We start from the raw sequence: 11,443 nt of genomic DNA on the forward strand, positions 1-11,443 counted from the left end.
GCATACAAGGCTTAACAGATGTTTTTATCATCATGAAAGTTCATCTGTGTTGGTAGTTACATGTTTTAAGTTAAAACTTTTGATTCAACACAAAGAAGTTCTCACCTAGACCGTGATGGGGGCTGACATTGTCTACCAGATGGTCCGTACCTTTGACCCAGTGTTGACGTCACAATTCAAAGACACGTGACAAGCTTCACTGGGTCAGTCTACTGAGGAAGACCAGAGTGACTGGTTGAAAGCTCTAGATGAGAGAACTTCTGTGTTGGATCAAAAGTTTAAATCAAAACAGTTGTTTTTATTGCATGTTACATTTACTTTCTTTGAATAGAATTGAACAATGCACAACCATGATAACCTAAAACTGAGCTCAAAAATCATGTGGAACAGTATGTAAGCTAATCCCTCTACACAGAAGATAGAGCACACCTTTGTAACTAGCCACAGTCTGTGTTCCTGACAGAAAGGGAAGGTTTTGTGCAAATTTTTCTGGTCAGTAACAATTCAGTCATGTTTGAGATCTGATGATTCTTGAAATGAATCTTGCAATAAGTACATAAGTATGTTAAGAAGGCAGCTGACAAAAAATAGAAATACGGGTGACAAAACTGGCTAATCACCTGTAAGAACTTGCAAGTCATTTACCAACCCGATAAAGCTATTTACAAAGTAATTTTATAGTTAACCTGGTATTTTTCCCCTTTTGTTTTACCCAACATGATCCTACTTGGTTCATTCCTTGGGTAGATTTTAATCATCCAAGATTACACTTTGATCTTTCTCCAACAGAAATGTATACAAATCATTAGGCTTCTTCTATGTAAACACATCATATATAAAGACACCATTGACCAATTCTCGTAACCATATTTAACCATCTGTACAACACCAATGACACTAACCAATCCATCTACATTGATATAAGACCTATTGCAATATTCATTGGATATTTATTTGCAAAATCATTTGCATATATGAGGACCTGACAACTTTTATATAGAAGCAATTCTAACACTTTTACAACAAATCTACATGGCCAGGATTATTTTACAGGCATAGGTAAACTAGTAAGCTACAATATAACACAGGAAGAAAAGCTCATTGGATTCTGGTTGCACAATTTTGTCAATCCCTGAGTTCTCCATGCTGTCTTTAACTGGGAACATCAAACCCACTTTGTCAGCAAAAACTATGAACCCAAGGAAAAGATTGCTGTCTTACATTCCCTTTCCACTATAGACTGTAGCTGCTAAATGACCATAGAGCAACCTAAGATTTGACGGCTCACTCAATGAATTTCATGGATAACATTTTCTGTTTTGTTGTCTTCTAAATCATATCTTAACATCTTGCATCTTATAGGGTCACACAAATTTTGGTCACAGCAATAGCCATCAAATAGAAAGGAGGCCTTAAAGCTGAACTTAACATTACTGTTGACTATTTCATGTCACACATCAAAAGTAACATCTCTCCAGTGTCTACCGCAGACTAGTCACCTCTGAAACTAGTCTGACGTGTTGGTTATATGAAGTTAAGGACAAGGCCTGTTTGGCGGTACTTTGGTTTTCAAGAAGGATCATGTAACTATGTCACTTTCTTTGGTCAGTGATCATTTTCTGTAATTGAAACATCACCACTCAAACATTAAGCACTGTGTACAGAAATCTGGGGCACTGATACTCATAGTACTCGTACTTACTTCAGTACTGAATCAGGAAGACTTGATACTAATTGATCAAGACACTTTACACATCAAATTGGACAAAACACTCTGGTAGGATGCATGATTCCTAGAAAATATTGCTCATTTGTTGCACAATAAGCCCATACAAATTCAATTCCTTGGTTATCCAGTGTTACCTATCAAATTAAACACAAATTCCAGGTACTCCCCCAAGGGTGATATATCTTTGTCATTACAAAAAACATGATTTTCATGAAAACACATCTACAAAATGTACAACTGGTAGTACCAACCGTACTGAAAAACTATCTTTCTACAAAAACAATACCCTCTAACAAAATGAGTATCTTTCATTGGGATACTGTATATCATCACCTAACAGCATGTAGGGAAAGAGTGCCCCCAAGGGACTTCAATGAAAACTGCAATAACTACTGCAGATCCCTGGAAGCTGCCTCTGGATTTGGTAGAAAATTAAGAGGATGAGATCAATGACTGTGGAATCATACTGATGTACAAAATTACTGAATGATGTTGAAAAAATTCTCTGTGTGGAAAAAATATTTTCAGTCTTCCTTTTTGTCATGCTCAAAGTCATCTGCCTGGCTCTGTTGTGGATAGTGGAGCTCGTTGATAATTTTCTCCGCACACGGTCGCGGGAACCATCCCTTCTCTGGGGGACCTGCAAAAACAGCACAGCGGGATCAGAACTTCTAAATCTGGGAGAAAATGGCAGAAAGAGGATGCAAAAGTATTCTTTGACTTATGACATTTCACTGCCTGTTTTAAACCAACAAAAGTTATACTGTAAGTACAATAAGAAAAGGAAAGCAATAAATCTTACCATCCTTTATTCTTGTGACCTTTTCCCCATATAGCCACTTCCTGTTCAAATGAAATGGGAAAAAACATTGGAGATTGGAGATATACTTATGCAGCAGGGCTTGAAATTCATTTTTGGGAATAGGTGCACTGGTGTACCCAACCTAAAAAAAGTAGAATGTCAGCAAAAACTAGTGACTCAGTACTAGTAACTAAAAAAAACTAACAAATTGCATGTTGGCAAACATCTTACATGCAATTTGAAAAAAAATTTATGAAAAATTACTGCGTATAATAGAGTCAGTAATAAACACAAAAGCTCTTAAACAACATTATGCTGACACCATTGAACTCTTAGCCTTATTTTTTTTCAGACTGCAAAATTGCAAGTAGATTAATTTTTTTTCTTCCTGCAATATTGAAAATGTCTCTGCAAAATGCAGACTGCAGGGTGGGGGGTATTTCTATCACTGACACTTGAGAGTTGACGTAGAACACAACAGACCTGTATGCCCTTGTCACCATGACAACGTCCCCTCTCTTGACCTTGATCCTGGGCTCCTCTGTACATGGTATACAGCAGCACACTCGGATGCCTTTAGTAATGGGGAACCACGAGCCACTGTAGTTGTCTACTATTGCAAACTCCACCTGGAACACAAGGAGGGTCAGTCGTTTTGGGTGTGTTTGTCTCCACGTGGTACATGGTGTAGAAGATGTACCTTCATGGTCTTACGAGACCAAGAAAATGCTGCCTTCTACTATTGTAGTACTGTCTCTACGTACTAGTATTTGAATGAAATAGAGTGGCAGGAGATTTTGTAACCACAGATTGACCTTAAGGTCAAGTTTGTAGTCTAAATGGTCTCCCAGCAACCTTAGAGAAAGTGAGTCCACACACAGTTACTAGGGGTATACCCACATAGGGCTTGTCACAACAAGCTCTCAGCCTGCAAGGTCTCTGTCCTAGGTCTGTTGAAAGTATTTCAGACCATCTGTTTGGTTAAATACTTTTGATTTCTTATTACCTTCGCCAAGAAGGTTATGTTTTCAGGGGCGTTCGTGTATGTGTGTGTGTGTGTGTCTGTCAACACGATAACTTGAGAAGGTCTTGATGGATTGTCTTGATACTTGGTAGGTGGGTAGGTCTTGATGAGACCTCAAAATGATTAAATTTTTGGGCCACCTGGCGGCTTGTCGTGGTACTGCAGCAGAACTTCCGGTTTTGATATCTCATGATCCAGACATGCTAGGGTGACGAAATTTAGATGGTAGATAGCTCTTGTGCTGGGGATAAAGTGACATGAGTTTGACGCCCCCTAGTTGCTTGCTCTAGAACTGCAGGGGGGTTTAATGGACAAATGTTTAAAGGGGGATAACTCAAGAACCGATTGATGGATCACCGTGATTTTTGGTATGTAGGTAGCTTGAGTGATGCTTGACATAATGATATTACAATTATGCAAATATGGATGTAATTTGCATAATTAATGAGGAAATTCTATTTATCAGCTGCATTCCATAATAGGAAGTTCAAGCTTGTGACATATGTTATTAAGAATGAGAGAAACACAGGCAGATATTGATTATGCAAATGAAGACTTAATTTGCATAATTAATGAGAAAATATTATAATTGCATAGTGGTAACTGCCTGGAATTTTATACTTGGGGTGTTTGAAAGTTAAATTAAGGTGAACATAATTAAACATAACTTATTCAAATAAGGACCTCATTTGCATAATTTATGAGAAAGTTTCCTCATGGCATTCTTTGTTAAGATAAGACTGTCTTTTGGTGGAGAATATGATCAACAGATATAATTCATGCAATTGAGGATCCTATTTGCATAATTAGGGGGATTAATATATAATTTCTTAATCATAAAAGCTAACATCATTTGGCAAAGGTATGAGATCGTGGAACTCTAGTTAGCTTTCTTTCTTGCATAATCTTGAGAAACCAAGAAGTCAAGATCAAGAAATTAAACTGGATCTGGCCTGGAAAAATGCCATATTTCCTGAACCATGACATGAGTTTGAACAGTTTACTGATCACAGATCTCCTAGACCAAACCTAACAACCTGCCCACAGCCTAGTAGAACACTGTGCAGTCTGTCACCTAAGATGAACCTATAGATTGCCACAATGTCTTCCTCTGGTTCATGAAAATTTCAGTGTTTCAGGCTACTTTCATGGAGATGAGGCGACAACAGAGTGAACATTTCTAGCATATGGCAATCTGCCCAGAGTACAAATCCATTTAAAAACACCTCTGTTTCCCATGAGGTTTACCTACATTGGACGCCTTCCAAAAGGTACCATGCTATCACAGCCATGACTTCCTGACATGAAGGAAGAGTGGTCCCCTGCCACATAACCTACAACGCCTTCGCAAATCATTCATTCATCGAAACCAGGAAATATATGGACAGTTCAGTCAAGAGTAATGGAGGTCATGCGATTACTTATTGGTCCATATGGAATATCCATTGTGCATCTCTGTAGAAGCAGTGACTTGAAGTACCAGAAAACATGTTATAGCCATTGTCAATCAAGTTGAATCACCTTACAACAGTGGCCTGCGAAGCTCACATATACAACCATAAAATTTAGAGCTTTTGTGAATTTCTTATTTCTTAATCTTGTTTGGTCAACATAGCAGACATAAAATATATAAATCAATCTTTACTCACTGATCTATTTCTTTTGTCTTCTTTTTGTAAGAGCTGCTCCACCTGGTAAAAAGGGAGAAAAGATATTCAACAATCAGTAATACAACATGTCATCATCCCCTCATTGGTAAATTTAACCTGAGTACTAATACAGCCACAGGAAGGAGCGGTGAATTTAAAGAGTTCTACTAATACAGAATCTGTAACCTCTGACTGAGGTATGTACACTTCAGATATACATGTACAGGTGGTTAATATATTCTTGAGGCCTTGATAGCACCAATTACTTATTTTTCAACATGGCAGTCTTTGGATACCCATTGAATTTATAAGAGTTGACAATATATTCATTTACACCCCTTTTCTGACGAAAAACAGCCATTCTGTCATAATTTGAAAAATAATGAAAACAGATGTTCCTCCTTACTGACAGTGACAGGAGTTCTTGTGAAAATTATTCAGGAAAGTATTTTGTCAATGCGCATCAGCCAACAATCTGCTGACATCTACCAGTGTCCTTCCTTGACCTTCAAGCTATCCATGCTGACATTGCCTGTTAGAGCGGACATCTGTCCTGAGGTCAGCCATTTACTCAGGTCAAGTTTAACATGATTACATGGTAGGTGGGCCCTGCTGTGGTGTGTGGAATGAATGGTAATGTCAGCCTCCAGTCACAAACTATGTGTAAATGTATCAGTCAAGGCTGTCCACCTACACTTTTTGTAAAGGATTACCAGAGCAAGTACTGTGGTTGATATTTGCATACAGGTATGAACCTGGTACAGGTATTTGGCAACTGGTACCCGTGTGAACCAGCCAATTGTACTTAATGATCTTGTTAGTTGTCCAAGTAGCCGTCTTTTTTGCTGGTAAATTGCTTTCTTTGTATCCAGATCTATATGTTTTCTGTCTCGTGAGAATACTGTGAAAATGAGTACCTAGCTTTGGTTAGAGACCTCTTCTAGGATGGGACATAAAGCCAGAGGTCCTCTGTTTGAGGAGACCCACACCTCAAGTGTGCACTTACTGACAAGAGTAGGGGTCCCTCCCTGTGTGAGTGGATCAAACCTCACAGCCCGGTCTTACACAGCTTGTACTTGCTGTACAAAACTGGTGTGTTACGCCAACAGGCAGTTTACTGGTTATGTGAAACAAACAAATAAACAAGCAAATAAGTAAACTCACAGTTAACGTGTACTGGTCACACCCCTCCACAACGGGCCAGGTGATACCATCACCCCGTGGGTACCCCTGCCAGGCAAACACCTCCCAGAAGTTTCTCCGCCATCCAAGATGATACGGGTACACAAACTTGTCTCCTTCCAAACGGGGACGATCTTTGGCCTGGAAAGTCAAACACTTAGATTATATGTGTAACTCTTGTAATGTAGATAACACGTCAAGAATGTCAGGTCAGAAACGTGGTCGAATCCAGTCCAAACTGTCCATAGAATCTGCTCTATATGGACACAATTCTTCGTAGGAAAAATTATCTGAGGGACCACCAAAAACATGATCACATTATTCCTATGTAGAGGTGGTCGCGTATAGGTTTCGATGTATGTATGTATCAGGGTAGAGATCACTGATTCTACCAGAAGAGATTCTGAGTTTATTTTTTTAAATTTTCAAGTACTAAAAAAAGTATCAAGTGATGCAGTCATTTTAACAATAATGGCATTGTTTTCAGAGCCTTGTTAGCATGTGCAGTAGAGATTCATGTCACTAACCTTGTCTAAAATCCAAGTCTCGATTCCCGTCTGGTTTGTAAGTACTATCTTCATCTATAAACAAAACAGGACAAAGGCTTCTTGTGTGATTGCTTGCAAAGAAATGACATGTCTTTATCCTATATTATTCAACAACTTAAACTTGTGAACCAGTTACTTTATAAGCTGTAGCATTTGAAGGTGTGGAATTTGCTGGAGGCATGCCAAAGGTTACATGCCAACAACCCAACAAGTACAAGGGGAGTAAGCCCTGTAACCATCCCTGAATAGAGACGGGACACCGCAAATTCCTACATTTGATTCACTGCTCCCTATGTCAGAGGCCTGCATAAAGTGACATCATAGAAGCAATGGATTTATTCCATGGCAAAGACTGGCATTGTACAGTAAAAAAAAAAACTAGGTCTAGCATAAGTCGAATTCTTTGAATTTGCAAAAGATCCTTTGTCATATAAATGAATTCTACCAACATGGCCAAACTTTCTTTCAACTGGTATTTAATGCCTTCCGTGCATCTAGAGGTAACGGTGGCACTGAAGTTTAGTTCAATGTCGGGAACAACACATACCTGTATAGAAAACAGGATACCGACAGCTACTGTCACACCTATGGACAGTCCCGTCGCAAAAAACAGCATGGCAAAGAAGTACAGGTCCACGTCAATCAACGGCTCCAAATCATCGTCCTCCACCAGGTAGTAATAGGAAGAACCCTGAGGGGGACAGAGTCAAGATTATAGAAGCCTTTTCTTTTTAATCATCCTGTGTATACCCAGCATTGCCTGAAAAATAGGTTTTGCACCTGGCTGGTGAAATAAATGAACTGAAACTGATGTATTCTACCAAACTTTAAAGCTAATGACTAGTGTTTGATGAGAATAGCTGTGTCCGTACCAGGTAGAGGTACCTGTACATGGTACAGCCGTACACCACGGTGGCGTGGAGACAGCCCAGCGGGGCAGACAGGAGGAACAGGATGAAGCGGGTGTGGTTCAGGTGGCCACAGCAGGTGTTGATCCAGGGACAGTGGTGGTCCATCTTCATCACACACCTGCGCAAACACAGCAGAGTTTTCTACGTCATCATATCATATCATATCATATCATATCATATCATATCATATCATATCATATCATATCATATCATATCATATCATTTCATTTCATTTCATTTCTATTCTTTTACCCAGGTACATACCGGCACAGTTTTTCAATTTGCCCAACAATAAGAGTAAAATATTGGGATCTTCTTGTTACCTATGTAGATATTCTGTGAAAAGTATACTGAACTTTAACTTAAACCCTCCCATTTAGCATTTTTTTTGCAATCCAAGAACCAACAATTTACACTGCAAAAATTTAAAACAAAATACTGTGAAGTAATTGCCTTACCTTTTACATTTCCTACAGTGATGGGATCTAGGTGACTTGTACCCTTTACACTGCTTACAGTACTGTAGAAACTGGCAGTCTGCCTCCTTTTCCTGTAAGTAAAGACATGAAGCCCTGGTAAGAGAAACTTCAGCCCTTTTCTTGTGCAATGCACTCATGTAAGCAGCCCTGGTGCTCTACCCTTAAATGTACTAACATGGCAAGCCACTTTGAAAGGTAAACATCAAGATTTCCAATGACATATAATACTGTACATGTAACTACAAAGAAATTGATAAAGAAACATCAGAGATATGATCAACTGAAATCAAGTCTCCAAATCAAAATTTTTGTGATTGATACATACATGGATAGTGACAAACAAGTCTATAATTTCTCAATATCTATGGAAAGCAAAATCATGGCTTTATTTCATCATTTCCTAATTTTCTGGTCATTAAGCACATATTGGTTTTGATCCCAGAAATGATGACAGAATGAGTCAGAAACAATGAATAGGTCATTGGGGAAAGTTTTGATAGATATTTTCTTCGTCATGTTTGTCAACAGATGGGAAATTTTGTTGACATCAGCATATATATGGCACAATGACCTACCACAGACATGATGTCAAATGAATCATATCCTGCAGGAAATAAAACTGTTGACAATGTCTTTAGTTAGTTTTGTCATCTTAAAAAAGTAAAGTTGTCATCCTCAACTGAGGTGAAGCATGATGCTTGTTTACTTGTATTGTTTTAGGTGGCTGAGCTGTGGCTTTGTGTTTCTGTTTGTCTGCACAGCACATTGGTGGGGGAAGACTGACAGGCAGAATGACAGGTCAAAGAGTCAGGCACAGGAAATAGGGTGAACTTTCCTTTTTCCCTCCACATATTGATTTTTGTACTTCCCAGTCTGCCAGAAATTAGCATGTGTACTAAGTTCACATCAGGCTTTAGTTTAGCCTGGGTACTATCCGGATTTTGGCTATGCAACGCTTGAGATTTTTTTTTAGCATTGCAGAGCCCAAATCCGGATGGTACCCAGGCTAGATACAGTTGTCCTTGCTGTGTCTCTGGCGTGTTCCACGGGTGCCAGGATGATTCATGCAGCAGGATTAATGAAGTAATCTGCACATTTGTCATACCGTCTCAGGTCACTAGGGGTGGCAAAATCAACCTGCTTCAGGGTCCAAGGTAGAACTAGTAAAAGATTGATGATCGTATTCCATAATCCTCTCAACCTAGGCTAAATATCCACATTATGAATCATGATGAATTTGAAATCAATTTCCATATTCATATTTCAAATTCATATTTAATCATAAGAAAAATTTATAAAGCTTTTGTATAATGGTATTTTCCTGAAGCATGAAAAAACATCATATTATATAAAAAAAATTATTTCCTACCGGTTTCCACCCAAGTGGCACGAACCCCGGCCCTAACAGCATGGCATAGAAGAAGTTATACAGGATGGTCAGCTCCCAGGCTGTGTACACTATTAGGTGAGCAACTCCTGTAGAGAAAGAGAAAACAGTGAGACTTTGAGAAGTATGGATCACATACTAAAAACTGTTCAGAAAACATTGCCATTATTTCTTTTATATTTCACAGGTGGAAACAGTCAATTGCAGCAATATAGTACATTGTACATGGGCCAGTACAGAGTAGGTGCAGGTAGACATCAGAAATACCTGCACAGCTTCAATTTTACCTACACTAAACTTCATATACCTAGTACATGGACCAGTGCAGGTTAGGTGCAGGTAGACATCAGAAATACCTGCACAGCTTCAATTTTACCTACACTAATCTTCATACACCCAGTACATGGACCAATGTAGGTTAGGTGCAGGTAGACATCAGAAATACCTGCACAGCTTCAATTTTACTTGCACTAACCTGCATATACCCAGTACATGGACCAGTGCAGGTTAGGTGCAGGTAGACATCAGAAATACCTGCACAGCTCCAATTCTACCTGCACTAACCTGCATATACCCAGTACATGGACCAGTGCAGGTTAGGTGCAGGTAGACATCAGAAATACCTGCACAGCTCCAATTCTACCTGCACTAACCTGCATATACCCAGTACATGGACCAGTGCAGGTTGGGTGCAGGTAGACAGATAATACTTAATACCTGCACAGCTCCAATTTCACCTGCACCCAGTATTTCGTACAGTAAATCGTGAACTGATCCACCCACCTGCGGCTGTGACTGGCGGCCACCAGATGAGGATACAGCCGACGCCCATCACGTAGCAGTAGATGATGATGAAGAGAGCCACCATGGGGCCCCAGTGGCACAGTCTCCGCAGGTCTCGCCAGTCTATCCTCGGTGCCATGTTCTGTCCTGATGAGGAACAATTGAACACTTACGCTTGTCATAAGCTTATCACAGCATGTTCCTGTCAACAGCCACTGTGATTTGTAATATCGGACAAGTTATGTCAGTGACTGATACAATCCAGGTTTTGCAAATATCAAAATACTAGTAACGTTACTACTAGTACTACTAGTAATGAAAATAGAACATTGAACCAAATATGAATCACTCCTATGAATATGTCCTTCTTCTTGCTATAGAAGACGAGTTATAGTGTTAGTATAGAATCACGGGGCTAGCATTGACCATGACTATTTCATCATACTATTTCCGGATCCGGCCAAGTTCAACATCTGAGGAACTGGCGATACATGTATTTAAGACTGCGCAGTGTTACCTAATATCTATCTAGATCATAACATGTAGGCCATGTGGCTGCACGAATAAGGACACATAAAAACACGAATGTTTACCGGTATTACAGATTTGTAGGGGAGGGAGGGAGGGGCGGTGGTTATTTTGTGTGTGCTATATGTGAGGATCCGCCCTACCGTGGTGTTTTCCCCACAGCCACTGGGACTCGACGTCAGCGGTCGGCGTCTGTGCGTGATCAGTCCTGGTCTGGGGCGGAAACGCCACCTTGAAACAGCAGAATAAAGACAGGAAACTTCAAAAACATCCTCCGCGTTTCGTTTCCTTCCCCAAACAGGTGTGTCTTTGACCTTTGACATGCGACCCGGTCCCGACCGTTACTCCAAGGATTTCGCTCCATGATTTGTCCCCGTTTGCGCTTCTGTCCATCTTTCGGTCTAAGTTCAACTTTGCTGTA

At 39.8% G+C, this 11,443-nt stretch overlaps 1 protein-coding gene across 1 annotated transcript; it reads right to left on the bottom strand.

The window, feature by feature from the left end:
* Positions 1 to 5: 5 nt before the first annotated feature.
* Positions 6 to 11,425, bottom strand: LOC109478298 (palmitoyltransferase ZDHHC6-like). Its single transcript, XM_019779771.1, has 12 exons — positions 11,166 to 11,425; positions 10,495 to 10,641; positions 9,694 to 9,800; positions 8,304 to 8,395; positions 7,807 to 7,963; positions 7,482 to 7,625; positions 6,914 to 6,967; positions 6,369 to 6,527; positions 5,205 to 5,246; positions 3,015 to 3,160; positions 2,532 to 2,572; positions 6 to 2,369 (listed from the first exon to the last, which is right to left on the bottom strand). Exons 2-12 carry the CDS (start codon positions 10,631 to 10,633, stop codon positions 2,254 to 2,256), a joined length of 1,197 nt encoding a protein of 398 aa, XP_019635330.1. The 5' UTR covers positions 10,634 to 10,641; positions 11,166 to 11,425; the 3' UTR covers positions 6 to 2,253.
* Positions 11,426 to 11,443: the final 18 nt, after the last annotated feature.

Source organism: Branchiostoma belcheri, unplaced genomic scaffold (genome assembly GCF_001625305.1).
Source record: "Branchiostoma belcheri isolate BF01 breed outbred unplaced genomic scaffold, Haploidv18h27 scaffold43, whole genome shotgun sequence".
Classification (NCBI taxonomy): domain Eukaryota; kingdom Metazoa; phylum Chordata; class Leptocardii; order Amphioxiformes; family Branchiostomatidae; genus Branchiostoma; species Branchiostoma belcheri.